At 36.6% G+C, this 27,047-nt stretch overlaps 1 protein-coding gene across 4 annotated transcripts in view; it reads left to right on the forward strand.

Annotated features, from left to right (window-relative positions):
* The window catches only part of nav2b (neuron navigator 2b), an 89,689-nt gene that overhangs the window by 51,087 nt on the left and 11,555 nt on the right, over nucleotides 1-27,047 (forward strand). Inside the window, exons 1-13 of one of the 4 annotated variants that reach the window (XM_073813414.1) lie at nucleotides 4,691-4,842; nucleotides 10,291-10,417; nucleotides 11,966-12,263; nucleotides 12,683-13,361; nucleotides 13,846-14,232; nucleotides 17,415-17,572; nucleotides 17,853-18,020; nucleotides 22,105-22,157; nucleotides 22,891-22,914; nucleotides 23,263-23,337; nucleotides 24,958-25,041; nucleotides 25,720-25,831; nucleotides 26,518-26,684. In XM_073813414.1, the coding sequence (XP_073669515.1) occupies nucleotides 4,703-4,842; nucleotides 10,291-10,417; nucleotides 11,966-12,263; nucleotides 12,683-13,361; nucleotides 13,846-14,232; nucleotides 17,415-17,572; nucleotides 17,853-18,020; nucleotides 22,105-22,157; nucleotides 22,891-22,914; nucleotides 23,263-23,337; nucleotides 24,958-25,041; nucleotides 25,720-25,831; nucleotides 26,518-26,684 (2,472 nt within the window). In that variant the 5' untranslated portion in view covers nucleotides 4,691-4,702. Of the gene's footprint in view, nucleotides 1-4,690; nucleotides 4,885-10,290; nucleotides 10,418-11,965; nucleotides 12,264-12,682; nucleotides 13,362-13,845; nucleotides 14,233-17,414; nucleotides 17,573-17,852; nucleotides 18,021-22,104; nucleotides 22,158-22,890; nucleotides 22,915-23,262; nucleotides 23,338-24,957; nucleotides 25,042-25,719; nucleotides 25,832-26,517; nucleotides 26,685-27,047 lie in introns of those variants that run through there. The other 3 variants (XM_073813416.1, XM_073813413.1, XM_073813415.1) reach the window with 3 other exon arrangements.

Consider the following 27,047-nt stretch of genomic DNA (forward strand, 5'->3'; position numbering starts at 1 on the left):
CGCATAAATAGGAAAATGTTTGCGTTATTTTGTCACTTATTGGGAGCAGTATGCTAGCTGGAGCCATTCACTTCCAGTCTTTGTGCTAAGCTAAGCTAGCGGGGGCTGCATCATACAGAGTTACAGCACGCACAGAGATCAGAAAGGTATGTGTGGACTTATCTAACTCTGGGGGATACGGTGAATAAGCTAAATTACCAAAATGTGGGCGTGTTCCTTTAAAGAAAGTGGATTGGTTATCACACACGTTTTTATAAAAGTTCACTTCTTTCTTTCTAACACATTTTGTAGCCTTAAAGCCCATTTTGTTGGCTCCACATAAAATTGTGCCAACAAAAATGAAATGCTAAAACAATTTCTATACTTAAACTATGCAAATCATGCTGCACGTCCCCAAATAACGGAGACGGAAAAGCTCAGAGTCTTAACAGATGATGAGTGAGATCCAAAAAGTCCTTAACTTTGTCATACTTTTATATTTAAGTCATGTTGAAGTAGATGAGAGAGCAGAAGAGGGATGGAGAAAGGAGTTACTCCGAATTCCTCATGCTCACTTGCAGCTCTGTCATTACACACGTCTGGCGGCAAACTTTTGGGCACGAGAGCCGGAATCTCTCTCCCTCTCCGTCAGTCTCTGTGTTATTATATACAGTAACACGCTCATAACTTCTCTATGAAGACAGGAACCTCTCATCACACTCCCAAAACCTTTCGGATTTCGGGTTTGTTTGCATTTGCGTCTTTTGAACACTACATCAGTGGCTATCTCTATTTTTATGGGTTTGTGTATATAAGCGCAGCTGCGTATCGGGCCCTCGTTTGCCAACACAGAGTTGTGCCAGCTTTCCGAAATGCTGTTTACTGTTTTGGAGAATCACATCCCGTGCCATTGTTGGTTAGTCTGGTCCAAGCTAAGGATTAGTATAGTTTGACCTTTAACTATGGGATGTGACCCTGATAGAACCTCTTTAAACAGCAGGGCATGAGAACACAAAACATTGTGGAATGAGCTCATTGGACAGGTTTGGTTAAGTCTATAGTTTAGTCACTTATTGGCCACAAGTTAACTGCACACTAAACTCCAGATAGACAGTTGTGAACCTATGCGTCCAAACTATAAAACCATACTTAGCCATAACTTATCACGAATGTTGTAGTACCAAAAATGAAAATTCTGTCATTATTTACTCACCCTCAATTTCCCATCCTGGATTTATTTCTTTGTTCTTTTTCTGAGCAAGGTTTGTAATCAAGCAATTTTGGATAACCATCAACTTCCATAGTATTTTCCCCCACTATGGAACTAAAGGTGCTCCAAAACTGCTTGATTACAAACATTCCTTAAAATATCTTCCTTTGTGTTCAGCAGAACAAAGACATTTAGACAAGATGGAAACTTGAGGGTTAGTAAATGATGACAGAATTTTCATTTTTGGACAAACTAATACACCTTTCACGTAGGAAGTTTGAACCTGCCTTGCCTCAACCAGTAGGGTCAATTGGCATTTACGACATAAGGAAGATATCAAGACCTCTTATTTAATGATGTTGACTTTCAGACCGGCCCTGCCAAGATGGTAGACTACATTTACTGTATGTCATTTTAACAGATGCCATTAAATTGAAAGGTTTAATATATTAACATATCATTGACCATTGAAAACCCAGTATCATTCAACCAATAATGTCATTATTGAGCTAAAAAAAATGACTTAATTTCGTCTATTTCGTCATCTTTGTAAACACTTTACAATAAGGTTGTATGGTTATTATTACTAAATGTTTTAGCTAACATGAACATGAAATAAGCAATATTGTTTATCAGCATTTGGGACCCTGGACACAAAACCAGTCATAAGTCACATGGGTATAATTAGTGGCAATAGCCAACATGGGTCAAAATTAGAAATTGATGCCAAAAATCATTAGGATATATTTAGTAAGATCATGATATTTTGCAAGTTTCCTACCATAAATATATAAAACATATATTTGGGTCAATGACGTGACGTTATTTTTTTGTGTCCGTATGTTCAATTAAATATAAAAGGGTTATATTCTCTTTTTTGAGGACCAAGTCTAAAATTTCTGGTTTTATTTCATTTTGAAAGAATATTTGGAGGATAATTGCATAAATGTCAATGTGGTGTAACCGGTCTGTGTCAATTGGTGTTAACTAGTATTTTCTTAAATGAAAATATAAAGATATTCATAAAAAAATTTTGGAATAAAATGTAATAATCTAGTTTAGTGTAATATGATTTTTTTAAATACATTTTTACATAATTTTTTAAAGATTACGGTTTTCAGCATATGTCAGGACAAATATTACAAAAATGCATTAAAATTCACATTTAGAAATAACTAATAAAATGATATTTAAAATGTTATATTAATATATAAATTAAAAATATAAATTTATATATTTATATATTTAAAATTAAAATATATATTTGTTATGACTACGCTTACATGCCATCAATGTGGATAAAATATTTAATATTTCTCATTCTTTGGCACAATTTGTGGTTGCACCATTTCACAATTCAGGTCTTAACTTTCATAAAAATGTAAGTAAAAATGTAAAAAATGTAAATTACATGCAAGTGTAATTTTATATTGCATAAAAATAACACTATGTGCATTGAAATAAACCTGATGCGTGCTTTTAAAACAAGTTTTTTGTGTCCGTATGTTCAATTAAATATAAAAGGGTTCAAATTTCAAAATAAATTTGCAGATTACTTGCAAATATTCTCTTTTTTGAGGACCAAGTCTTAAATTTCTGGTTTTATTTCATTTTGAAAGAATATTTGGAGGATAATTGCAAAAATGTCAATGTGGTGTAACCAGTCTGTGTCAGTTGGTGTTAACTAGTATTTTTTTAAATGAAAATATAAAGATATTCATACAATTTTTTGGAATAAAATGTAATAATCTAGTTTAGTGTAATATGATTTTTTTTAAATACATTTTTACATAATTTGTTAAAGATTATTTAGAAAACAGAGCGGTTTTCAGCATATGTCAGGACAAATATTACAAAAATGCATTAAAATTCACATTTAGAAATAACTAATAAAATTATATTTTAAATTTTATATTAATATATAAATTTAAAATATAAATGTATATATTTATATATTTAAAATTAAAATATATATTTGTTATGACTACGCTTACATGCCATCAATGTGGATAAAATATTTAATATTTCTCATTCTTTGGCACAATTTGTGGTTGCACCATTTGACAATTCAGGTCTTAACTTTCATAAAAAGGTAAAAAATTTTAATTACATGCAAATGTCATTTTTTATTGCATGAAAAATAACACTATGTGCATTGAAATAAACCTGATGCGTGCTTTTAAAACAAGTTTTTTTTTTAAAGATTCTTGAATTTCTCATTTTGCCATACTGTTTTTGTCACTGACCCATTTATCATTAGTAATATGTGTTGCTAAGAACTTCTTCATTTGGACAACTTTAAATGCGACCCTCTTGACTCCAGATTTTCAAATTGGTGTATCTCTGCCAAATATGGTCATATCCTAACATATCATACATCAATGGAAAGCCTATTTATTTATTTATATGATGTATAAATCTCAATAAAAAAAAAAATTACCCTTATTATTTGTGGTCCAGGTTAGCTAATGCATTAACTAAACGTAACAAATAGAACCTTACCCTACAGTCACATTATTTACAAAAGTGAGCACCAAGCGACACGCACCCGCTTGATGGGCGTTCCTTGACTAGTATCTAAAAGCGGTATCAAAAGGTATTGTTAAGTTACAAGAACAATGTTTTTAGATTTAAAAGTATTTGTTTCTCAATAAAAGTAACAAAATATATGAATGAAAAATAAAACTAAATAAAATGCCAAACTTATCATATATATACAGAAATACACATTTTCCGAATTATTTTCTTCAACCCGGCCACAGACCTACGTCACGCTGCTTCTTCACTCCGATTGGCAGTCGCTTTGTCGCATCGCTCAGCATCTGCATAAAATAGCCTTTTTGTCTATTTTGGCCCCACCTTGCTTGCGCAGCGGCGAGCTCGTCGCTATGTCTTTGGCAAACGGCCACTCCCATTGATAATGAATGGTAGCCTGTTGCTCTGTCTCTGTCTCTTGTAGGGGTTACTGTAACTACTTCTCCCATGCAAGAAAACTTAACTTTAGGGAAAAGCATCTAAGGGGAACCACTGAGCACTCTCCTCTTAAAAGAGACTGGTTTGGTTCAACCCAATGGTTGGGTTTGTCAATTTTTACCCAACCATTGGCTGAAACAACCCAGCATTCTTCTGCACTGATTTTGAAGCCTTTTCTCTGTATTTGTTTTAAGTTCACACAATCCTGATGTGTTCGTACTAAACACATTGTATTAGAAACAGGTTTGGGGACCACTCTGATTTGCCTTAAAGCTTTGTCACATTACACATGACTAACTCAACTTAAAGAACATCTTAACGTCTCATTCGAATCCAGCAGCTCTGTTCTGAGACCAGCTTACCCAGTCAACACCCATCTCCTTTTGAAGTCCTGCTGTGCTTTAAACTGCTTTGTGATCAGATTACCATTCCTTCAGCCGGTGAAGCCGCTCCCCTCCGCCTGTGGTTGGTTGTTGGAGTGTACGTGTGTAAAGGTCTCTCGCTCTCTTTCTCTCTCTCTCAGTCAGTCAGAACAGTATAATGCGGAGAGGGGGAAGTAGTGCAGTGGAGATACACATGAAGCTCCCCGCCACCCAGTTAAACTTTAGCGGCTTCACACCGGCTGCTCCCGGATCAGGCTCCTGCAGGGGAATTCTGCAGCCTGGCTCCGACACTCAGAGGTAGAGAGGAGGAATTTTCTTTGTTTGAGGATTTATGGGGTGGTAAGTTGCTTTGCCACGTGGGACTGTTTTTGTGTGCGGGGGAGAAGAGGGAGTTTGTGTTTCGATGACAGCCTCTTACGCTGCCGGTTTCTGATCTCAGATCAATTTTTGTAACAAAATAGGAAAATCTTTAGGCTGGTAATAAAAACCGTATGGAATTGCAAACAAACAAACAAACACGCTTTTATAACCAACACACCTTTACCTTTACCTGAAAAAAAAAGTTTTGTTTTGAATATGTTTAGATTATGTTTAGATTAGTTTTGATATTTAGAAATGAGATGAATACTTTACAAAAAGGTTAACATTAGTAAATGCATAAGCTAACATAAACTAACAATGATCAATTTAGTTTTCGGCATTTATTAATGTTTGCTACCAACATGTAAGTAAGTTCATTGTACAATAACTTATGTTAACCATTTACAACTTTAGATTTTAAAAATGTATTCGTAAATGTTACAATTAATTAAGTTGTTAGTTAATGTTAGCTAATGCATTAACTTATGTTAACAAATACAACCTTATTGTAAAAAAATTCATAATATATATATTTTTTAAAAACTTTAACAGATTTAGATTAATATGACTTTTATTATATCAATCAAATTGTTATGTATCGGGATAATGCGTTATGATGATGTGTTTATGTGCTTTGTTGTAAGAATGTTATTGTGTATTATGGCGGTTGAAATGTTGTAATTGTAATATCCTCAGGCTTATATAACACATGTCACCAAAACTAGTATTGACAAGCTTAAAATGTAGCACACTTGTTGTTAACAGTGTTGTTATTACTTCAATTTCTTAAAATAGTTAACAATAGTTTGGAAAGGTGAAACCACAAGTGTATTAAACATGCTTGTCTTTTCTAAAGCAACTCACCAATCTATAATCAAGACTTTGGTTTTGCTATTTCTAGTTAAGGTAATGTTACTGATTTCTCCGGAGCCTGGCAACAGCGCTTGGGTTGCTGCAGAGATGGGTATCCTTGCAGAAATAATTGATAGACTAAACAAAGCAAACAGGGGGGCAATGTGTGCAGTCTGGCTGTAGCTCGCAACTTCACACTGGTCTTCCATAACAGGTCTTTAGAAAAAAGCCCAATTTCCTGTCCTGTGGATCATTCCTCCCATATGCCTTTACTTCTATGGGGCTTTGAACTAATCTAATGCCTCAGATGGGGGAGGAGATGAGGGCCGGTGTTTTTGCATGCGTGTGTTTGTTTATGGGGGGTGGATGACAGGTTATGTGTACATGTACACTAGGCCGTGTCCACATCCAGTGTCCGTTTAGCCACTCGGCACACCTGCGTGTTCTGCCGATGTGTGTGTTTAATGAAATTTGATGATTCATACAATTATTTTAATATTCTGTCTGTATGTTGATCGAGGGAGTTGACGCTCTGGATATAGTGCACATAGTTTTTATTCAAAGCACTTCATGATTTGCCTGTAGGATTTGCCTTTTCATAGTATCTCTTATAGAGTGTTCTTTCACCTGTGATGAGACATATGGAGACCTATTCCTGAACTTACACGTTTCAAGAGTTTCTGAAATATTTTCTCACAGCGCTCACATTTCCCAAGATGCCGAAGTCAGAGAAGTATATTTCTAATCAAATTCCCATATATCCAAGATCTAAATATCTGAGCTATGTTTATTCGCAATCATTTAATAACTCTATATAGTGCATGGAAACTTTTTGTTTATTTTAAAAGTTCACATTTAAAAAGTATTGACAGAGAGTTAGAGATACACATAGAGAGATGGATGGATATAGATGGATAAATAGAGATGGATTGATGAATAGGTATGGATGGATATAGATATAGAAGGAAGGATGGATGTATAGATATGGATGGATGGATGGATGGATGTATAGATATGGATGGATATATAGATAGATCGACGGACGGATAAATAGATGGATGTATATAGATGGATGGATTGATTAATGTATGGATGGGTGAATGTATAGATGGTTTGATATAAATATAGATTTATAGATAGATAGATAAAGATGGATGGATATAGCTGGATATAGATTGATATATGGATAAAGATGGTTAGATATGGATGGATTGATGGATATATGGATGGTTGGATGGATAGATGGATGGAAATAGATATAGATGGATGGATGTATAGAGATGGATGGATGGATGGATGTATAGATATGGATGGATATATGGATAGATCGATGGACGAATATATAGATGGATGTATATAGATGGATGGATGGATGGAGATAGATGGATGGATGGAGATAGATGGATGGATGGATGGAGATAGATGGATGGATGGAGATAGATGGATGGATGGATAGAGATGGATGGATGGATAGAGATGGATGGATATAGATATGGATCGATATAGATATGAATTGATGAATGGATTAATGGATGGCTATAAATTGATAAATGGATAGAGATCGATGGATGGATGTTGATAGATAGAGATGGATACAGATAGATAGATAGATAGATGTGGAAAGACTGATGGATGGATAGATTAATGTATAGATGGATGGATGGATGCATAGATATGGATGGATGGATGGATGGATGGATGGATAGATGTATTAATGGATGGATATAAATAGATAAATAGATGGATGGATAGATATCCATCCATCCATGTGGATGGATGGATGGATGGATGGATGAATTGATGAATGGATGAATGGATAGATAGATGTGTATATTGATGGATAGATGGATGGATGGATGATATGGATAGATGGATGAATAGATATAGATGGATGGATGAATATGGATGGATAGATGTATTAATGGATGGATATGAATAGATAAATAGAAAGATGGATAGATATCCATCCATCCATGTGGATAGATGGATGGATCGATGGATGGATGAATGGAAAGATAGATGTGGATATTGATGGATAGATTAATGGATGGATGGATGCTATGGATAGATAGATGAATAGATATAGATGGATGGATATGGATGGATAGATGTATAAATGGATGGATATGAATAGATAAATAGAAAGATGGATAGATACACTGTAAAAAAAATCCGTAGAAATTGCAGCTGGGTTGCCGGTAATTTACCGTAGATTTACATTTATGTTTTTTACTGGCAACATTTTGTTCAAAGTTAAATGAAAATTAAACATTTACAAGTCTTTATCTTTACAGAGTAAAACTAAAAAACAGCATCAAGCAAAACATTCTGGGAAACAAAATCTGGACCAAAAAACAGAAAAAGGTTGATGATGATTTCTGGTTCCCAGAATGCTTTGCATGAGGCTGTTATTGTATAGTTTTATTCTGTAAAGATAAAGACTTGTTAATATTTGAAATTTATTTAACTTTGAACAAACTCTTGCCAGTAAATAACATAAATGTAAATCTACGGTAAATTACCGGCAACCCAGCTGCAATAACATTGAAATTTCTACGGATTTTTTTTACAGTGTATCCATCCATCCATGTGGATAGATGGATGGATGGATGGATTGATAGATAGATAGATGGATGGATGGATAATTGGATAGATGATTGTGAATATTAATGGATAGATGGATGGATGATATGGATAGATAGATGAATAGATATAGATGGATGGATGGATGGATAGATAGATGAATAGATATAGATGGATGGATGGATAGATATGGATAGATAGATGAATAGATATAGATGGATGGATGGATGGATAGATATGGATAGATAGATGAATAGATATTTAATAAACAGATGGATAGATATGGATAGATGGATAGATGGATGGATGGATAGATTGATAGGATGGACAGATGAATAGATATGGATTGATATAGATAGATGGACATACAGACAGACAGACCTCACAGCCTGACAAAAATGGAACCTTTATTTTTAGTGTAGTGCACTGCACTAGTATTTAGTATAGATGATCTTCAGGGTACTAAATGTACCAGAAGCCAAAAAGAGTTTTTGTAGATTTTAATGGAATAAGTGACTCATCATAAGCATGCATGCATGTTTTTTTGGTCGTGTGTTTTTTTTGCTTGTCAGTGTTTGTTTGCATTCACCGTCTTTAGCATTTGACAGCATACGCCACATGATGAATGAGCTCGATCGTTTAACCAGAAACATACAACACACACAAACACATTAGCAAATGTGTGTAAGAGCTTTTAATGACAAATAGTCCTGCCGGGACCGAGTTTCTCACAGTTCATTAAAACAGGAACTACAGACATCTCTCCACGCCACAGTTGTTGGATATCAGTTATGTTGTGACAGACATGAGCTATGGAGACTTCACTCCGATCAAAACAAATATCTATTCACCTCCGTCGCAGAACCTCAGTGTGTTTCAGCGAGATAAATAATGTTTGCACACACACCTTTTGATTCATGACTGCCTGTGTATGTGATTGTGAGCTGGTTTGTTTGCCCGAATGATCCTGAGAGACGGCGGGATTAGCAGATCTTTAGGTGTTGATGGGAGACACAATTTGAGACACAATTGTCCCCCTAGCATTACTACAATGTTGACTTGTGGGAGTTTGGAGAGTAGTTGTTTGGGTTTAAAATGGAAGTACTTCCTATATACACACCCACAGTAATACACATATCAGTAAATGTCCTTTTCCTCAGTTATTGTCACCTAAAGCCATTACACGTTATCAGTTGCTCTCTTATCACAAAATTACCAACATCAGAGACGGTAATGAGGAGGCGAGTCGATGAAAATAAATAAGAGGCGTTTTAAAGTGTACTTTGGACTTTATGCATGTCGTTTTAAACCCTTATGACTAATGTTGCGGTTTCTCTTTTCAATGCAATTACAAAGCATGGTAAACATATAATACTGTAGGTTTCAAGCTTGAAAGAAGACATAAAAGCTCCATAAAAGTAATTCATGCAATTGCGCATTATTCTATACATCGTCTGAAGTCATATGATTTTGTGTATGAAGCATTTGATTTACAGTGCATTAATCCTGTTATTTTTATTAGTTCGCATATTCCCTGGGATCAAATCTACAACATTTTGCATAATCCTCTTATGCAATGGATGACTTTGTAGAGCATTGCATTAGCAGCGCAGTGCATCATGGTTTCAATCCGAGGTAACACACATGCGGATAACAAGTATAGCTTGAACAAAAAGTCGCTTTGGGTGTCTGGCAGATGCATACATATAAATGTAGAGAAAACATCAGATGAGAATTTGAGGAGCGGAGACGCACCTAACGTCTTAAGCATGATGGGAATGACGCTGAGGTCGTCACTTTATGGAGTGTGTGGAGATGTTTTATTCTTATTTGGATGAATTAGATGCTTCATGCATTCTGTTTTCTTCTCCTTTTTCTAGAATGATAGCGTGTATCCTTTGATTTGTGCGTTTTCAGAAAGCATGAACTGTTTCTCTCTTCTCTTCTCAGTTGGGACAGCAGTTCAGTCAGCAGTGGCATTAGCGATAACTTGGACACAGATGACCTCAACACCAGCTCATCTCTTAGCTCCTTTGTCAACACCCCATCAGTTCCACACCGGGACGTAGAGGAACAGGTCAGTCCGAGAAATGAGAATAAAGTCATATACAATTACATTTAGCATAATGAAGTTTCAAAAAGTAAGATCTCTGTTGGTAGTAAATTAGTAGTCTTGGTCATTTGATTTACCATCTCGATTCATTAGATCAGAAACAGACTTTGATGTTTACAGCACACCTTTTTGGTGGTTCTGCTTCCCTTTGATTCAATTAAATAAATATTTGTGGGCCATTTGCCTGTGTTTGCCTGCAGTTTTTATCAGTGTGTGAGTCAGCAAGATGACTCAGCTCTGCCCCGATAATCTGTACAAGCTTCAAACATATGCTGAGCAAATGGGCCAGTCAAACTATGTTACCGTGTCTGTCTAGCCTGTTCCAACAAGAGGACCTCTTTAAATCCTGGCTGTCTGGATTATTTTGCAAGAATCTTGTAATAATAATGCCTACACATGTGCTGTGTTGGTGTCAGTTTTTATCTGAGTTTGAAGACTTAAGTGTGGCTTTTTGGAGTTTACAACCTCTCATTATGGAAGTTAAATATGTGATCTTGTTCCAGCACCCATTATATCTATATATTGTCAGATGTAACAACATCCACCCTACTGGTAGGAACGTGGTGGGTGGTTTCTAGCTGGTCGATTCTGGTCATTGTTTGGTGCAAAGCTGGTGGATCATCTTGGACTAGTAGCAAACAGCTATTAGATTCAGGTGGTCCAGCTTGTTGTTGGAAAATCCTCATAAACTAAAAGTCTCATACTGTCTAATACTGAGATTAGGAGCATAAAAGTTGATTTTACTTTCATTTCAATCTTACTCAGTCAATATTAAAGATAGCAAGGTTATATTTTCACATATGGTAGATTGTTAACCAGCTAAAAGCCAGCCTCCATGTTCCAAAACACAGCTGTTAGTTTAAACTGGATTTTCCAAATCTGCATGACCCTTTATAATCATGGTTTCACTCTCTTTTTAATCTTGGGACTGCATAAATCTACAAATGATTCAAAAATGATTCAATGATTCAAAAAAAAATATTCAAAAGTCTCAAATCCAGAAATGTGAAACTCAAAGCCAAATATCTGCCACCTTTCACCTTCACACCCTTAAACTTTCTCCCTATAATCTCCCCATACTTCAGACCGGAGTGGAGCAACGATTTATTGTATCAGCGTAGAGATAACAATGTTTTGGACTTGGCCTGATAACAACTAGAGGCTATTAACATTCTTACCTTGGCAATAATTTTTATGAGGATTTTTCAGTAGCAGCCAAACAATGAACTTTTCTGAAAGGGGTTGATGTCATCTTGGCTAGATTTGTGGAAGGCCATGTAACAAATGGCTTGGCTCCAACTTTGTCTCATATAATCGAGTTTTATATTAGCTGTTTATAGTGTTGGTTTGTAAAGACCCAAATTAGCGGTTGGTGATCATATCATTCATTACAGATGCGTTTTAATTCGGCACAAACCATATTCTCATGATGGTCAAGATATTCAAAGAACATGGAAAGCAGATACCAGGTCAGTTTCTTTGTAAATATTAATGTAGTTTTTCTTCCTGCAGCTCCCAACAGATGCAAAGAAGCATTCTGCAGTGAAACAAACCTCTGATTGGTCCATCGACAACCTCAAACGTTCAGAAGGGGGCTCTGACAGTGACCTCAAAATGGAGACCACCACCAAGTGGAACCACCGAACCTCTGATTTCTCTGATGAATCTCAACGAAGCTTGACGGGTCGCAAGACTCCCATAATCTCCCAGACTGGTTCTTGGAGACGAGGCATGACCGCCCAGATGGCCATCAATTCCCAAAGGACCAAGGGGACAACACCTAACAACTGTAGCTCGCTCAAGTCACATGGTAAGTGGTGAGAAGTTGATGGTGATCTTTAGGTAAGCAATGTTGGCATTGTTATGTGACCTGAATGGCCCGAGGCATATTTGTACTAAAAGAGTGTTTTTAGGGGTTGTTAAAAGTAAATTGCATGGTTTTGTCCTTAAATGCTGCATGTAAAAGTGGCGCAACTCTTTTGTGAAGTTGCCTCTGAATGATTAATCTTGATTGAGCTACGTCTGTGTTTTATGGGGTTGTCTAAGCCATGTGTAATCTAAACCAGACGTGAGTCAACCTCAGAGATGTTATCAGATCTGCATTGTTTTATGAGGGATATGCTGCACACCTTTAAGACGTAGACGGCTTATGTTCAGACGAGTCCTGACACGGACCCCGCTACTGTATTCAAAGCTGTAGAAAACACGATTTCATTTTCTGCTTGACAGTCCGTGTCCTTAATCATCCCACAGGTAAGACCGATGACGCCAAGGTGTCGGAAAAAGGGCGAATCTCCCCATGCTCCAACAACATGGCCCATTCCCCCATTCACAGTGTCGACGAGACTAAGAAACCTCCTTCCAATTCAACTTCTCGCACCCCGACAAGTACTTTTGGTTTCAAGAAGCCTCCGGGTTCCATGGCGACAATAACGGCAAGTGGTGCTGTGGTAACTAGCGGCTCTGCAACGGTGGGCAAGATACCTAAATCGATAGCGTTTTCTGGGAGCAGACTTTCAAGTCGGCAAGCAAGCGTGGATGATGGATATTTTCCTCCAAGTGCTCGGACAACTCTTCAGTATCGTAGTTTACCCAGGCCCAGTCGTGGAAGCAACGGAACCGGCACTGTACGTTATTCGAACCGTTCCAACATGACTACCTTCGATGCAAACAAGGGTACTTCTACGCTTCCCAATCCTAAGAGTCGCAGCTCAGTCAAATCCCCAGTAGGCACTACAAACCAAACGGACAGAGAGAAGGGTATCATCTCAGAAGTGGAGAGCCAAGTATTGGGGCAGGTACTTAAAACTGGCACAGCTACCCAGACAGGGATGCCAACCCAGTCCCAAGCAGGAAGAAGACAATCGGGGGGAAAGTATTCAGAAATGTCCTCGCCAACCCTGCGTAGGTAAGTTCTCGCTCGATGAGTGCTATTCACAAAGGTTTGCTTATGCAGTTTTAGCATAAACTTGAAAGAAGAATGGAAAATGACTTTTTGCGTGGATAAAAGCACCGGTTAAAATATTTATACAGCAGTTCTCCTTTGGTGTTGGACAGTGTTCACAGAGAACTCAAGTGTTTATCTGGGTGATTTGATGTTGGTTAAGATTTGAACTTTTAAATGTCCTGGCAAGTACATGCGTCCTTCTGTAAGACATGGCACAGAGTGTTTGTTTTAGCTGATAGCAAACTTTAACAGATTACTTTCTTTATGTCAGTCGAACCAAACTCTAGATAGGCTGATGTTATCTCTCCACCATGTCCATGAAGTAATGAGAAAGATCAAGAATAGTTTTTATCATAGTATGCATTCTTTTTGGGAACATACCTTTTGGATTGTATCACATATTGGGGGCTTCATCTATCTCACTCAAATCTCTGCCCCATTTCAGACTTTTTGGTAGCAAATCTGCTAACAAGCAAGTCCCAGTCACCACCATGGAGAACATGAAGAACTCCACCGTCATCTCCAATCCCCACGCCACATCCATCCAGCAGGCTAGCGGAGATCCGAACACACCGTCTGTCACCAATGGAGGCAATAGTCAACTTTATGGTGACGGGATAACGGTGGTTTCCCGAGGGAGTGGAGAACAGGGGCTTACCTCTGTTGTTGCCAGCCCGGGATCGGCTTTCTCATCTTGGGGAGGCAGGGATGGAGTGAGGTACCCTTCTCAAAGCTCAAACCGGACCAGTAGTGACTCCATGGATGTTTCCCTGGGAAAGGAAGATTTGTGTCTTAATCCAACTGGCAGCGCTCGAACTGGTCCGACAGAGAGGTGAGAAATTGCGTATTTAACATTTCAAATTTGTTTATTTCTGAAGTTCATTTGTGTGTTGCGTAATAGTAGTAGTAATTATAACCACAGTATTTGTTCCTTAAGTAACCTAAAGTATTTTTTTGACCTTGGGTACAAGTTGACCATTAAGTGAAGGCAACTACAAAATAAAAAAGGTGCACAACATTTCAGCTTAGGATAGTATAGTTATTTATTTAACCTGTTATAACAATACTTGTGTATTTTTGTAAGTGTATTTCCAGTCATGGAGAATGCATACACAGTGTATAGATTTGATGCATTGTAGTTCATTTTGAATAAAATCATCTGCCAAATCCAGATAAAAATTAGGATCAGTGTAAATCTTTTTCAAAGGGAAAGATAGTCAGAAAAAAAATCCATAGGTGAGTGAATAAAACAGCTTTTATTTAATTTGGTTTTGGTTTGCTTGGCCCTTTAAGTGCTTTGATTCTTATGCTCCTTTTATCATGATTTTTTTATACAAGTACCTGCATTGCATGCTCAAAACATTTTTCCTAAAGCTATGTGGACACCTTTTCCTCTTTCTAACAATCATTTATGATTAACATCATGCCAAAATTAGTGGGTCTTTCAGTTGTGACTCAAATGTAGGTTGGATATCACTCATGATCTCAATTTCCACTTACTCTCTTTAATCGTGTACATTATCTATACCCCTGTATCTTTCTATCACTCTGTTTTTGTTTTGTCTACCCCTCTTCCCACCCCAAAGCCTTCCGCCTTAACCCTCCGTTAGTCCTAAATTTACTCATAACACTTTGGTAGGGAAACAGGGTAGGTAAAGGTGTTTGTGTCTTATTGTGATTTGTTTCACGTTGTGTTGTTATCAAGCTTGAATGATATATTATTATAGTATTATTTTAATGCTGAAGTAAATCATCGCTGCCATTTACATGACCAAACAGAGTTGAAAAATGTAGATTGGTTGCCAAAGACTCCCCTTGTCTCCCATGGGTTAGATAAACAGAAATTTTGACCGTAAATGTATGCCATTGGTTAAGCCAATATTGCTGTATCGAGCTATAGTTGGGACACTGAAACAAACAGAGCAAAGTTTCTTTTATTTTAAAGGAAAACACCACAGTTTTTAAATATTTTACTATGTTCTTACCTCAACTTAGATGAATTAATACATACCTATCTATTTTCAATGCGTGCACTTAATCTTTGTGCAGCACGTCGTGAATGTGTTAGCATTTAGCCTAGCCCCATTCCTTCCTTAGTATCCAAACAGGAATGAATTTAGAAGCCACCAAACACTTCCATGTTTTCCCTATTTAAAGATTGTTACTAGAGCCCGACCGATATGCTTTTTTTTTGGGGCCGATACAGATATTGTATCGGCCGATATTCTTTATGTGTATATTATAGTACAGTACACATATACTACAGTATATTATACTACAGCAGGCTACTGTACATATAATACACTATATACATTAACAGAATACTATATATAAATACTTTTTTGTAATGATCACTCACAAATGTGGTGACCAAACACTTAAAATGACATGACAAAGATATGTAATATAGGCAGGTGTGTTTTACAAGTTAACAATAAACTTTATTATCCAAAATGATTCTGATATAAGTGCACAAAACAGTAAACTTGACTAATTATAAATAACTTTAAAACACAAACAAAACAAAATACATATAACTTAACTTAACTAATAATGTTATATTGGGCTTATTTTAAAAAATGGAAACTTATGAAGTCATTGTTTATTAGCTTTACAGTAAGTTATGTACTTCACAAATTAATTAGAAACTTACCGTTAAGATGACAATGTTTGACTTACTGACAACATAATGATGTAGGCTAATGTTTAATGTACTGCACAACGTTTTTATAACACGAACCCACAGTGTTCTGCTGGGACTTTAAACTTTTATAAAACTAAAGTGTCTGCTCTCCGCCTCTTTTATTTAGCGAGGTTGTAAAGTTGCGCGAGCTTATTTAATCAATTGCTTTGAAATGAGCATGTTCAGTAACAACACAAGCAGCTATACTCCCACAGACTGCGCGTCAGTTTAAGCGCGTCCTTTCTCCGCCTCGCGTCATTTCTTCCGCTTGCGTTTTAAACAACCCGCAAGTGGACAAAAGAGACGGATTAAAAACACCAAATGTAAACAGGAATGTGTCTCTCTCGCCCACTTATAATCCAATCGACCAACGTGCATCTTAATACCAGGTGTAAAATGTTGTGAAGAAACCGCGTGACTGCCTCCACCTGAACTGAGGGACTGACTGAAGTGAAGGGGGTGGGGGATTGGCTGGTGTCACTACAGTGAGTGACCTGGGTCACCATTAGCAACCAGTAGGATGCACTCTGCTGGACAAACAAGTACTTACATCTTTCAAAAGCATTTAATGTTTTCTGTAAGGAACGTTCATATCGGCTTCATATCTGCGGCTTATACGCCGATACAGATATATATGCGACATGCTCATATCGGCCGATAAAATCGGCAAAACGATAAATCGGTCGGGCTCTAATTGTTACATGAGTAGGTAGACGAGTAAGTATGGTGGCACAAAATAAAACATAGGAATGAATGTGGCTAGGCTAAATGCTAACACATTCATGACGCGCTGTACAAAGATTAAGTGCACGCATTGAAAAAAGATAGGTATGTATTAATTAATCTAAGTTGAGGTAAGAACATTGTAAAATATAAAAAAAAAACTATGGTGTTTTCCTTTAAGGAAATGTAACATATAAAATGACGACTTCTCTAAAATACTTTCTCTCAAGTGATCTTACCTTTAAATAGTTCCTGTTGCTCAACTGGTAAATAATAGCATTAGCAATGTAAAAGGTCATTGGTTCGATCCCAGCGAACACAGATACTGATAAAATGTCGCTTTTAATGACGCATCTGCCATATTTAATGTAACTGTAATTTAAATACACAATTATATTTCTTTTTAATGCATTTTAGGTTGCTCCATATCCAGTTGACCTAGTTAAATATTATGTAGTGTGTAAATAAATCCAGTACACAGAGCAGCTGTGCTTATCTTGGCATTTTAAGGCATTTTTCTTGGAGCTGTTTTCATGAGAACCAGACTGATCCTGAGAGAGTAAGCACTGTTTCATACCCCCTCACGTGCACTTTTGTTTAATCTGCAGGTATGCCCTTGCGCCCCAGAACAGAGGTCATGAGGAGACTCGCGATTGGCTACGTTCCCCATCTGTTGGGCTCCCAGAGTCAGCAGGCTCCTCCCCTTTTTCCTCAGCCTCCACACTGAGCCCGTCCTCTGGCACACGGTTCAACTTTGCCACACTTGGTAAATACAGGCATACACTCACCTGCTGCCCTATTATTCACAAACCAAGGGTTTTTATAAGTTTAACAGCTGTCTAGAGTTTTATTTTACATGATTAATCTTGTTGGGTTAATTGGTTTAATGCTGGGGTTTTCGGTGATGTTTCTACAAGGGGTGGTTTTTAGGGTACTCTGCATGTTTTTGTGCGTTTGCCAGCTTGTTGCATTACTTTAAACTTTGATTGCAAGCATAAGGCCCAATCGTAGTGTTTGTTGACCTCGACTCTGTCTTGACGCTCCAGGCAGCCCTACTACAGCTTCTCAGATCCACCTGGCAGCTCTGCGCAACGCCAATGACGTCTCTTACGACCCCTGCGGTGACCCCCGTCTTCGAAATTCCTCGGTTAGCCTTGAAGACAAGGGTCGTGCCATGAGTTGCTCCGGATCTTACCGCGAGAGCTTAGAAGAAGGTGGGGCATTGATTTGTTTCGAAAATGAATTTTGGTGAAATTCATGTTGCATGCTATTTTTGTACGGTATATGACTAAGGAGATGTTCACACGACAACGCTTTCAACCGAAACCGATAAAGTTTTTAAGCACGACAATGACGATTTGGTGTACGTGAAACACAAACTTTAAAAGACGGATTTCAAAGTGAACATTTTTTGAGAACGACGTCTTGTCGACTCTGTGTAAACTGCGAGAAAGCGAATCGCTGATAACGGTGATGTCATGAGTTAAAACAACAATGGGCGTCTACACGACAAAATTTCTTTATACAGGGTCACTTGTAATAAAAAACCTACCTCATAGTTTGATTAAACAAAACCGCTTACTGCTTTGCCGTCTTGATTGTTTGTATTTTTCGCTCTCTAGAAGAATACGTATATGTCTTGTGTTTCTTAACAAAGTAACATCGCCATCTACTGACTTGGCACACATTAAACTATTGAGTTTTTGCATTTATGTGTAAACGCATATCTTTTTGATAGCATTGTCGCGCGTACATGAACTTTTAATTCGACTTTTCAGTTTTTTTCTATATTGTTGTCGTGTAAACATAGCCTAAAAACATTTAGTCTAGCTTTTTTTAAGAACAAATAGATCTGCATTGTTCTGTTCTGCTAATCCCTAAATGATAGGTTGTTATTAATTAGGGATTTTGACAATGTCAGGCTTTGTCTTTACACCACCCAAAGCACAAACAAAGAAAGAAGGGCTTTGTCATCTTGGCAGTCTTCACCAGCAGTTAAAGTTGATTTGATGATTAACTCACCCGTGTTGGCTCTACTCGACTTGTCCCAGGGCTCTTTTTCGCTTGCTTTATGATTAATGTCTTTCTAAGGTGGTGATGGTTTTGATTTCAACGTGCCCATGAGCTCAAGCTAGAATTATGCTTACCAGTGTTCAGGCTTGTAAAAGGAACACAGTTGTTGATCACAACGATGCGTGTACTCACACGATGCTGACGCTGGCACGTCAACGTTTTTCCGACAAGTTTTTGCCCAAAGCCTGTGTTTTAATTGGCTTAAATAATTGATTCGGAAAATGATTAAATTGTTTTTGCAGACATTTATATGCAGACTCCTACAAACAAGTACTGTGTTGATAACATGGCATAGATACTTTAATATGTACATGTTTACTGGATTATTGCCATATTCACATAAAGTACCATGATATTTTAAGGTAGTTCATAGAATAAATGTGTAAAAAGACACTTTGGAGCCCAACTTTATTTATTTATTTTGAAACAAAATGAGTTGTAGTCAAATGTAATGAAAAACTACGTTGTTAAAGTTTTTTTTCTTTAATTGTGTCTTATCTTGGTTAGGAGTCAGGACAGGAAAAATAGGTGTAAAGGACTTCTTTCATTGTTGAGATTTCTGCATCATTTACAGTTTTCATGTCATGCATTTAACCTTTTAGCAGAACTGTAGGTTCCAGGTAATTCACTTCTAGAGCACTGGTCTGTTTGCTTTTAATGGAAAAAAACAAGTTCACAAAGTTCAAAGGGACTTTTTGTTCATAGGTTAAAACTTGGCCTTCAACAGCTTGCCTGAACTGTGAAGAAATTGTTTTGTTTTTTACTAATAATGCGCTGAATATTTTTAAAGCTACTGAGCTAGTACACAAAATATCACTGTTCAAAATCCTACACCTTTACCTTACCATAATCCGCAACAGTAAGTTTTAACAATGATTTATTATTTGAGCAGTGCATGAAGTCATGTAAAGAGACCTATGTTAAGCAGTTGTAATTTTATGTTTCAAACAGAGATGGCGATAGAGAGGCAAAGTTACTCCTAACTGCTTTAAAGGTGCAATGTGGGACTTTTAGCGGCATACAGCGATGCAGCCAACGGCTCAGTCCACAGCTTTCCTTTTCGCAATGCATAGAGAAGCTACATTAGCCACCACAGGACAAACACGTCATCGCTTGAGACAACGTAGTGACAAAACGCGATCTATAGACCACTTTCGTGTTTGCAAACAGAGAGGACATTTTTTGTGGGCGGAGCCAAACTGGTTGCAGAAAGTGATAATTCCCCTTTAGTGCAATGTTTCTAATAGCGTTTTAATCACGTTACGTTTATTTTTTAGATAAATAAAAAGTTTAAATGGCTTGGCCACTGATATGCATGTTTGTAATGTATTGTTCTTTTTTGCTAATCAATTATTTTTACAGTCTGAATCGCTAAAGTACATATAAAGCAATACTATCATGTATTCTATCTAATAACGTTTATTAAATATTTCATCATTTTCCTGTTTTCTATTATTTCTTCCTTATATTTATAGCCTAGTGTTTTAAAACTATTATGAAAGTATTATGTTTACACACAAATTAAAAAATGGCCTGTTTATATATAAATAACAATTGACTTTTGTGTGTGTGTGTGTGTGTGTGTGTGTGTGCTATATTTATATATTTATTAAGTATGTAAACATAATAATTTTAGAACAAACAGGAAGACGACGTAAGCTAAGATATAAGGAAATAAAAAGAAATAGTAGAAAACAAAAACAATTATGAAATATAAAAAATTGTGATATTATTGCTTTTTCAATATAATTTTTTTTATTCTAAATAAATTATAAACATAACGTGATAAAAACGCTATAAGAAACACACAGAGGGAACAGACTTCGACAGAACATCTTCTCTACTTATTTTCTATTTTAATAATTTCCAGATGATTTAGTGCTCCATTCTGTCCGTTTAAGGGCTTATTGTAATCATAAACACCTACGTTTATCTTCAAATGATGTCTTCGACGATGGTATTCTATAAAAATGAAAAACCATCTTTTTTGGCATTCCTATTCTGACACTTAACAGCACAACAGGACATTTTCTAGTGAGTTATCTTGCTCGTTTCACTCGTGTCTCATTCATTTCCACTTTTTTTTTGCAACCACATTGCGCGCGCAGCTTGCAGTGACAAAACTGTGACGTCTACTCGAAATTGGTCTATAGAACAGTTTGTCCGTTTAGGGCTACTGTAGAAACATGACGGCAACTTCTATGTAAGGGGACCCACGGGGTATGTAGATAAAAACTGCTCATTCTAAGGTAATATAAAACAATATATATTTTATGGGGCTTTATACACCTAGTTATATATATTATATTGCATTTCAGTCAAGATTTCCTCCTAAATGTCCCACATTGCACCATAAAATTTCTGTCATTATTTACTCAACATCATGTTGTTCTAAACCTGTATGAGTTACCACACAGTTGACGGTTCCCAATGACTTCCATAGTATTTTTCCTACTATGGGGGTCAGTGGGTGCCTTCAACTATGTGTGGCTTCCATAATATATCAAAATATCTTCTTTTGTGTTCAACAAATAATGAAACTCATACAGGTTTAGAAACAAGTGAGGGGGAGTAAATAATGACAGAATTTTTATTTTTGGCTGAACTATCCCTTTAAGTGTTGCAGCATTAAAATCAAATAAGTTTAAATACCTTTCAACATTATTTCTCAATTATTTCTTAATTTAGACATTAACCCATAATTCTCTGCAAGGTTGTGGTATCGTGAAGGCGTATTTTAACAAAACAGCAAATTAAATACCTTTTAATCCACAAATTACTTTTGCATTATGCTTGTTTTGGCATGCTTTTATTGGCTTTGGTTCTTGCTAGGGATTCTGTTTTACCAAACACACATATTTAAAAAAGCTCACATCTCTACCTCTTTTATCTCTTGCTATGTTATAAGTGCAGTTTCCTAGAGAGGGCCTAAGTCTAGTCCAAGACTAAAATGCTTGTTTTTGTTGTCCTGACTGAATTTAGCTTGCACTGGCATATCTTAAAATATTGTTTTGTCTTAAGGTGCACACCAATATTGTTTTTTATATGTTTATAAAACAGAACTTTAATCTAAACTCTGTCTGTGAAACTGTCCCATAATGCATTTACTAAACAGCAGCTTACTGCTGTATGATAAGCAATTGGTAGCTTTTCTTTTTAGCGGGTGCTAACTTATCTATTTACTGTATGCTATTCCAATAAAAAAAAAAATTATTTCATCCACAGTTCATGGTTCCTCTTTATCTTTGGTCTCAAACACATCTTCAGTTTATTCTACGGTAAGTCAATGGTTTTGTTTTGGCTATTATTTTAAACAATGACCTATAAACAAACGTATATCTGTCAATTAAATATAATCACACTTATGTGAGTATTTCGGTGTTCATCAGATATTGTAAAGCTAGTGGAAAATTGAAACAGGATGGAAGGGCTGGTGGCAGTTTTGGGAACATTATTGCAATGCTGTTTAGAGAAAAGTTGCTGCCCTGCTTAAAAAAAAAAAACAATAAGAATTCTATTGGATTTAATGGTATTAATGGGAATTTTATTGGTTGTAATGGAAACTATAACGGTTTCAACTGGTATGTGTTGGGATCTATTGGTGGGACCATTAAATCCTACTGGAATATGTCCCAAAACACACTACAAATTTTACTTATAGTTCCTATTTGATATTTTTTATTGGAAACCAATACAGTTTCTGTGATGGTTTTTTATGTTGTTTTTTCAGCAGTGTAAACGGTTGTTCAATAAAATCATTTTCCCTGTGCATGACAGATCAAATTATTTTAAAGAATATAGCTCTTTTCACAATGCAAATTGTTTTTCAAAACCTATTGCAGAACTAATGACTTAGATTTCATAAAGTCCTCATTGAGCAATTCTGTTTAAAATACAATTAAAAATACTCCCAGTCAGCAATACAAAGGTGCCTGTGGCAAAGATAAAAATAAACTCTGTGTACTTTTAATTCAAACCATTTATACTCTGTTTGTTTTTCCCCAACCATAGCCAGAAGAAAAGGCTCAGACTGAGGTAAGAGCACCATCCCTCATTTGATTCATTATAAATTGTTATTGTGATGCACATTGGAACGTGTAAGCAACCCCTGCGCTACTTTTCCCATATGCTTTGTAATTATAAACACACTTTGATGTAGCTCTATTTAAAGCCTTGAAAATTCCCTGTTTGTCATGATGGTCTTGGGTAGTAACTGTCCTTGCTATTCCTTAATCTCTGTGTTTTATGTCTCTAACCAAAATTTCCCTTGTGCTGATCAAGGGTTTATTTCTCTTCACCAAATTATTATTTGCGAAACCACACAAGTGGTCTCGCGTAAGCATCAAGAGTCATGTGTTTGAAGTTTAATGTGCGTTTCTTTAGATCCGTAAGCTGCGCAGGGAACTGGATGCCTCTCAGGAGAAGGTTTCAGCTCTTACGACGCAACTCAGTGCCAATGTGAGTACATTACATGCATGCATTTTCAGTACACACTAAAGGGTTATTAACGTAAATTAATTTTAACCGTAAACGGGAACGGTTTTATGCGGTTTGGCTGTTTGTTTACACAACGTTTTGGGGTCATGGAAATGCATGAAGACGGGTTTTTTATTCGTAAGTATTTTTCACTCTTTAGAATAATGCATTTGTGAAACCTCAAATAAAGTGTGATAAATTTATATTTGAGATACACACCAACATGGCAGCCCATATCAAGCCATCACATGCTAATGAATCGTTACATCCATAAGCCCCTATCCATCTGTTGGTTCACATACAGGCTTTACAACAAAGTCTGAAGTCTTGATGTCTTGTCTAACACACACACACACACACACACACATATTTAACAGCAGTTTAACACACACTTTAATGCTTCCTCACTTGAACGTAAACCCATTGAAAGACCTTTATTGAGGGTTATTTGCCGTTTGAAAGACAGCATGTCCAAACACAAACCTGTGTCTCCTGATGGAGATCACCCAGAACTTGGATTCCCTGATTATCGGCTCATGTTGCACATGAGTATATGATACGCTTTTTTGTGTGTGAGCGTGTTGCTCATTCCTGGAGTGGAAATCTGTCTCGGTCTGTGATTAACATTCATCACATCAGACAAACAACAGAGATGTTGATGGACAAAGTGGCTACTCTTAAAGGAAAACACCACCCTTTTCCAATATTTTACTATTTTCTTATCTCAACTTAGACGAAATAATGCATATCTTTCTTTTTTATATGCGTGCAATTAATCTTTGTACAGCGCATTGTGAATGTGTTAGCATTTAGCCTAGCCCCATTCATTCCTTAGGATCCAAACAGGGATGAATTTAGAAGCCACCAAACACTTCCATGTTTTCCCTATTTAAAGACTATTACATAAGCAGTTACACAAGTAAGAATGGCGGCACAAAATAAAACGTGCCGATTTTTTAAGCGGACAAAAAGTGAGAACTATATTGTATGGCAAAAGAGAACTTAGTTTGCAGCACTTTGGCCTCGGCGCGCAAGTGCTGCAAATTTTTTATCTGCTTAAAAAATCCCCACGTTTTATTTTGTGCCACCATACTTACTCGTGTAACTACTCATGTAACAGTCTTTAAATAGGGAAAACATGGAAGTGTTTGGTGGCTTCTAAATTCATCCCTGTTTGGATCCTAAGGAATGAATGGGGCTAGGCTAATTATATTCTAATATATAATATATTCTATAATTTCTAAGTATTCTAATAAAGAGACTGAGAAATAAATATATCTTTATACGTATTGTTGTATGCTGAAACAACAAACCTAATGGTGGCATTTTGCAACTTTTGCGCGGTGTACATAAATCTGCTTTTGTATACTTTAGATGGCACATCTCATGCTACAACATGTTATCATACAGTCCGGTCACACACAGACATAGTTGGCGCCCTGGGATACATTACTGACACAGAAATATGATCATAATTTAGTTGACTGCTCAGCATCTGGTTTAATTCTATAACTTTGAGTCTTTGTCCTTGTATGGCTGTTGCTTTGTAAAATATAAAAGTGATTTATCTTGTGAGTGAAAATATTTTGTATGCATCTCCAGGCTCACCTTGTGGCAGCTTTCGAGCAAAGTTTAGGAAACATGACCATCCGACTGCAGAGTCTGAGTATGACAGCTGAACAGAAGGTAAGTGTGAGTGTGCTGTCAAAACCTCCCTTTGGAAACATCTGGAGTAGTTATTTAACATGGATAGGGTTTAGACATAAATCATGTTTTACCATTTTAGAAAAAAAATAAAAATTTTAAGGCGAAAGGTGAACATACACACCGGGGTAGAATGCACATTCTTGCAAAGTTAAGTATAGTTTATTTGTAGTGTACATAGACATTTGACGCATGCGCATTACGACAAAATGCAATGCATCTCCTGGGCAACATACTACATTCTCATGTACGCGTGCATGCACAACCTACATGTACAAAATACGTTTGGTTACAAAAACCCGCGCAAACTATTCTGATGATGAAATTTCTGTCACGCGCACAGTATGTGGACCCGCGTGTATGCATAAAAACGGGACTATACTTTGAGTTTTACAGATTATAATCATAAGGATATCTTTATATAAAAGCAACCTGTGTGTGTGGGTGTGTTGGGTTTTACCTATACATTGCGTAGTTGCAGTCAATTTTCAGTAAACCTAAAATATCATTCATAATGTTTTTTTTTTTAAATATAAATGTGTTTCAACTTCATAAATGGTCAAAATGATATTATATTATATATAAACTATATTTTTAATAGTGAAGTCCCTACAGATGTGCATGTGATATGAGTGTTGACATCGCTCTAACCTTTTGTAGGACGCAGAGCTGAATGAATTGAGAAAGACCATTGAACTCCTAAAGAAACAGAACACAATGACTCAAGCCACCATCAATGGAGTCATGAACATGCCAGACTCCAACCGTAAAGGTGACACAAAATGAGAAATTATATATTACAGCAAATTTTATAACTATACAATAATCTATACCGGCCATTCCCAAACTGTGCTCCGCGGACCACTAGTGGTCCGTGAGGGTACTGCAGGTGGTCCGTGTAAAGGCAAAATAAAATATAAAATAATATTTTGTTTTAAGAATCTGTTGTACTGATGTGATGGCCAGTTATAGTTTTAGTGCTAGTAACCCTATTTAGGGGTGCAGATATATTCAGGACTTTGTGTAGACATATTTTATTATAAGTATTATGAGGTGGTCCGCAAAAATTCTTGATTACAAATAGTGGTCCACACACACAAAAAGTTTGAAAACCCCTGATCTTTACAATACTTCATGTGTGAACCCTGTCTGTTAAATTCAGGCTAAAGTCTTACACATTGATTTCAATCTTTGACATGGCCTTACTCAGTCAGTACTAAAGATATCTATAGATATTAAGGTTATATTGTCACAGAATGATCTTTACATTATCTAGGAAGATTTTAAGTAAATCACAAAAAATATGACTTAGCTGGGTTTTTACAGATCTGTAATGTTTTCTGGTTTTTCCTTTATTTATGGTGAATAAATAAAGGCATGATTTTTCTGTAAATCTGTTTTAAAAATAGCACTATGTATATAACATTTTTGATTGGGGTTTATCTTTTATTCCATTAGTATCTATAGATTCAGTCAACGGGTCACCTCAGTCCCAGCGAGACATGCAGATCCACAGGCAGCCATCGTCAGACAGCGTCTCCAGCATGACCAGTGCTACCAGCCACTCCAGCATCGGCAGCAACCTGGAGCTGGACGCCAAGAACAAGAAAAAGAAGAAAAACTGGGTAAATGTTCCACCTTTTCAATTTGAAAGAATGGATAATTCTTTTCTTGTTTTCGTAAATGTCGATATTTACAAAGACTAATTCAGGTTCAGCTTTTTGCCTGGTTTAGCTGTTTTCCCATTTTGCCCAAGCTTTAGACCCTTTAAACCAGCTTAAGCCTGGAATACACTGCAGGATTTTTGCACTCCTATCAGATCATTATTACCTTATCACACTGTGTGACATGGATCGTTTAATCTTGGGTACGACAAGCATACAGACTGTACGATGATAACACGGAGGCTTCGACGGCTGCGTCACATGTTAGCGCAATGTCACCAGCATGCACTAGTGGTAAACAAATACCGGTACGCAGATTGTGGC

The sequence above is a fragment of the Paramisgurnus dabryanus genome, chromosome 23 (genome assembly GCF_030506205.2).
Source record: "Paramisgurnus dabryanus chromosome 23, PD_genome_1.1, whole genome shotgun sequence".
In the NCBI taxonomy this organism is placed as follows: Eukaryota; Metazoa; Chordata; class Actinopteri; order Cypriniformes; family Cobitidae; genus Paramisgurnus; species Paramisgurnus dabryanus.